Source organism: Pogona vitticeps, chromosome 2 (assembly GCF_051106095.1).
Source record: "Pogona vitticeps strain Pit_001003342236 chromosome 2, PviZW2.1, whole genome shotgun sequence".
Classification (NCBI taxonomy): Eukaryota; Metazoa; Chordata; class Lepidosauria; order Squamata; family Agamidae; genus Pogona; species Pogona vitticeps.
In genome coordinates this window covers 272,129,978-272,134,244 of record NC_135784.1, presented here as the reverse complement: position 1 = coordinate 272,134,244, position 4,267 = coordinate 272,129,978, and the positions used below count along the sequence as shown (strand labels likewise).

Sequence of the window (4,267 nt, the reverse complement as noted above, 5' to 3'; positions counted from 1 at the left end):
GGTGAGGACCGATGGGCGCAAACGTGGGAGGATGGATCCAGCAGTCTGTCAGGAGCTGGGAGAGGGAACGTCATATGGGTATGACCCTTATGATGAACCCTCCACGAGTTATCAGGGGGCCGCGGCGCCTACAGGATCAATGAGAGCAGGGTTTGGTGAGTATGATATTTCGCGCAACACAGTCAGTCCGGCGGCACAGTGGCCCTGGGCTGGAGGGCTACAACAGTCAGGTACATTCCCCAATACATATTCAATGTTTGGTTCGGCATGGCCGGGCGCCTTTTTGCCCCCATCGGGGCAGCAATGGTTTGGATGGGGAATGCCATTCCCAACACCAATGAAGCCAGCGGTGGAGGAAGGTAAGAGTCCAAGCACACTGCAGCATCCATCCGTACCCAATACAGGTTACAATTCAGTGCCAATATCAGCTATTCCTTACACAGACTATAGTACGCCACTGGGAGACCATTTGACGCCAGCAGTTAAGGAACGGATTTGGTGTGGAGATTTCATTGATTTTTATGAATTGCTTAACCGGGAATTTGAAGTGAAGGAGATTGATAAAGACGATGAGAAAGTGAAGGAGAAGCATAGGCGCAAGAGACCGGATAGGAATTGGACCAATTGGGTCACAGGATTTACGATATATGCAGGAGTGTTGGTAAAAATGCAGCCTTGGAAGGCATCGGCCCTGTTCCAATATTTTGATATCATGCGCAGAGCAAAGGCCGAATTTGAGGGTCAAGCTTGGCTGCGTTATGATGAGGCATTCCGAATGCGGAGCGCTATCCGGCCAGAACTTCGATGGGATGAAACACACCCAGGACTCTGGCTACAGCATATGTCGCCTGCTAAGACAAGTCTAGGCGATAGATTTGATTGTGGACACTTGAATATAAAATATCCTGCTAACAGTGGTACCCGCCAGGTGGCGGGGCAGGTGGTTCAACCCCGGCTGCCTTGCTTTGAGTTTAACAATAAGGGGTCCTGTAATAAGGCACAGTGTAGATTTAGGCACGAATGTATCGGATGTGGAGGAAGGCATGCCAAAAGCAACTGTTTTCGTACAGGGGGACAAAGACAAAGCAAGGCGGGGGGATCAAATAAGAAACCAGATGGGGGGGCTCCTGGAAAGGGGGCCCACCCCAATTAGAATTGATGTGTTGGAAAAGGGATTAGCGTTGTATCCAAAAAGGGACGACGCTGAATATTTACAGTTAGGTTTTAAGTTCGGGTTCAGAATTCCAGCGTTAGGTGTCAGGAGGGCGTTTGTGGCAAGGAATCTCAATTCAATAAAGGGTTTGGAGAATGTTGTTTTGGAAAAAATCAACAAGGAGGTCAGAGAGGGACGGGTCGTGGGGCCTTTTAAGGAGGCGCCCATTGGCAATTTAAGGGTCTCCCCCCTGGGGATTGTTCCAAAAAAAACCCCGGGTGAATTTAGGCTGATCCATCATTTATCATTTCCGGAAGGGGAGTCAGTAAATGACGCCATACCTGATGAGCTGTGTTCAGTGCGTTATACCTCATTTGATGAGGCAGTAAGAATGATTAGAGCTTGCGGAGTGGCCGCTGAACTGGCCAAGGCGGACGTGAAATCGGCGTTCCGGATTTTACCGGTGCACCCAGCAGACTTTAATCTATTGGGGTTTCAATTTCAAGGGCTCTATTACATTGATAGGGCCCTCCCTATGGGGTGTTCAATTTCATGTTCAACCTTTGAGAAGTTCAGTACTTTTCTAGAATGGTGGATCAGGCAGCGAATCGGCTGTAGTTGCACAGCACATTATTTGGATTACTTCCTTTTTTGTGGCAAAGCAAACTCTGGGAGGTGCCAAAGGTTTTTGGATACATTTAGAGAATTAGCTCACGAATTGGGCTTGCCATTGGCGGAAGAAAAGACGGAAGGGCCAAGTACAACTCTGACCTTCTTGGGGATTGAATTAGACACAATACGACAGACTTCGAGGTTACCACAGGACAAATTGGAGAACATTAGGAACGTGGTGCGTACTTTATTGTCAAAAAAGAAGGTGACCTTGAAGGAATTGCAAGAAGTGGTTGGACACTTAAATTTTGCATGCAAAGTGGTAGCTCCAGGTAGGCCTTTTATTAGACGCCTTTGCAGTGCCATGTCAGGATTGAAGAGGCCGTTTCATAAGACCAGGGTTACAAAAGGTATTCGAGAGGATTTAAGGGTGTGGGAACAGTTTTTGGATCAATTTAATGGGATATCATTTTGGAGGTCGGAAATCAGCTTAAAGGCTGACGTCCAGGTAAACTCAGATGCAGCTGGGACTCAAGGGTTTGGTATTTATTTTAAGGGTAGGTGGTGTGCAGGAACGTGGCCTGATGAGTGGCGTAGGCAGGGCATAACGAAGGATCTGATGTTTTTAGAATTTTTTCCTATAGTGGGAGCACTGTGGCTTTGGGCAAGGGAGTGGTCCAATACAGTGGTGCGCTTCTGGTGTGACAACCAGGCAGTGGTGTTTATTGTCAACAATTTGACGTCACGTTCGGAGAGGGTTATGAGGCTAGTCAGAGCATTTACGTTAAGGGCGTTGCAGTTTAATATCGTAGTGCATGCCCGTCATGTTCCGGGCGTTGATAACAGCATAGCCGATGCTCTTTCACGCCAACAGATCCGGCGGTTCAGGGAGTTGGCACCGGAAGCCAGAGATCTGCCAGAGGCGCTTCCATCAGAGGTATGGCAGATTGGCGTTCGGAGGCGTCAAGAGCAATAGGTATGGCGCTAGCCCCGAGAACGAGGAGGAAATATGGAGCAGCAAGTGAGGAATTCTCAGACTTTAGAAGGTTGAGGCATTTAGAGCAGTTGTGGCCTGCACCGGTTGAACACATTCAGCAGTTTGTGGTGGAATTACACTGGAGGGGACTGACGCCGGGTACCATAAAAGGCAAGCTGGCGGCCTTGAGTTTTTATGCCAAGGCGAATGGTATTAGGGATTTTTCAGGCGATTTTAGGATAAGAAAGATGTTGGAAGGGTGGTCTCGCGAGAGGGGACTGAGGCAGGACGATAGAACTCCCATATCGCCGGCGCTTTTAGGGCAGCTGTGCAATTTATGGGGTCTTTTGTGTAGGGATAGGTTTGAGGAGGTGCTTATTAGGGCGGCAGCGTTGTTAGCCTTTTTTGGTGCCATGAGAATTAGTGAGTTGGTTGCATCTGGAAAGAGGGACATTTCAAAGAAAGCCCTGCAGATGGATGATGTAATAGCGGAGGAGGGACAGGTGAGAATTAGGTTGAGAAGATCTAAAACTGATCAGCACGGGCAAGGTAGAATGATCATTTTGGGACAATGCAGCATCATGAAAATATGCCCAGTAAAAGCTTTACGGGAGTTTATAAATTTTAGGGGGAGTGACAGCGGCTATTTCTTTCAGCACGATAATGGAACCCCACTTACCAAGTACCAGTTTTGGAAGATAACTGACATGGCGCTGGAAAGAACAGGGTTTAGGAATATGAGGTTTGGTACCCATTCGTTTAGAATAGGGGCGGCGTCAACAGCAGCCGCTTTGGGATATGAGGCAGATGGGATTAAGCGGTTAGGTAGATGGTCATCGAAGTGTTACAAGACTTATATCCGGCAACTACCTAATGCGTAGGCAGTGTTAATTTTGTTTTTCAGATGGCGAGATGCTGGAGGCTCGAAGGAACGTTGCGATTGTTGGCCATAGTTATGTATATTGGGCAGCGCGCTATGCTGCATCTTCCCGATGGGGAACTGATTTGGGGCTTGGTGCCATGGCATCCATCTCCTGGAAGGGCATGCGTGGCATGCAATGGGTGCAATTTGGAAGAATGGCTTCTTTTGGAAACACACCTCCAGACATCTTGGTTGTACATTTGGGTGGCAATGATTTGCCCCAGTTGCCTGGAAAGGCTTTGATATTGGATATTTTAAGGGACCTGCGCAGACTACACACTTTATACCCCGCCATGCGGATTGTTTGGTCTACAATTATACCGCGTTTAACCTGGCGTGGGGCGTGTAACATGGATAAAGTTAATAAGGCGCGTCGCCAGGTCAATAAGGAAATTTGTCGAGGTGTCAGCAAATGCGGCCTCGGATCTGTGGTTAATCATCACAGAATCAAAATATCCAATCTGGAATATTTTAGGGAGGATGGAGTCCACCTGTCGGAGGCAGGTTTGGACATTTTCTTGGATGACATTAGAGGGGGCCTGCTGCTGGAACTTGGTTCGTCTGGTGGGTACATGGGACATAGCCGATGCTAGTCCTCATGCTT

At 48.2% G+C, this 4,267-nt stretch overlaps 1 protein-coding gene across 1 annotated transcript; it reads left to right on the top strand.

Moving 5' to 3' along the window:
* Nucleotides 1–2,743: 2,743 nt before the first annotated feature.
* LOC144586242 (integrase/recombinase xerD homolog) lies at nt 2,744–3,622 on the top strand. Its single transcript, XM_078384097.1, has one exon. The coding sequence runs from the start codon at nt 2,744–2,746 to the stop codon at nt 3,620–3,622; it is 879 nt and encodes a 292-aa protein (XP_078240223.1).
* The last annotated feature ends 645 nt before the right edge of the window (nt 3,623–4,267 follow it).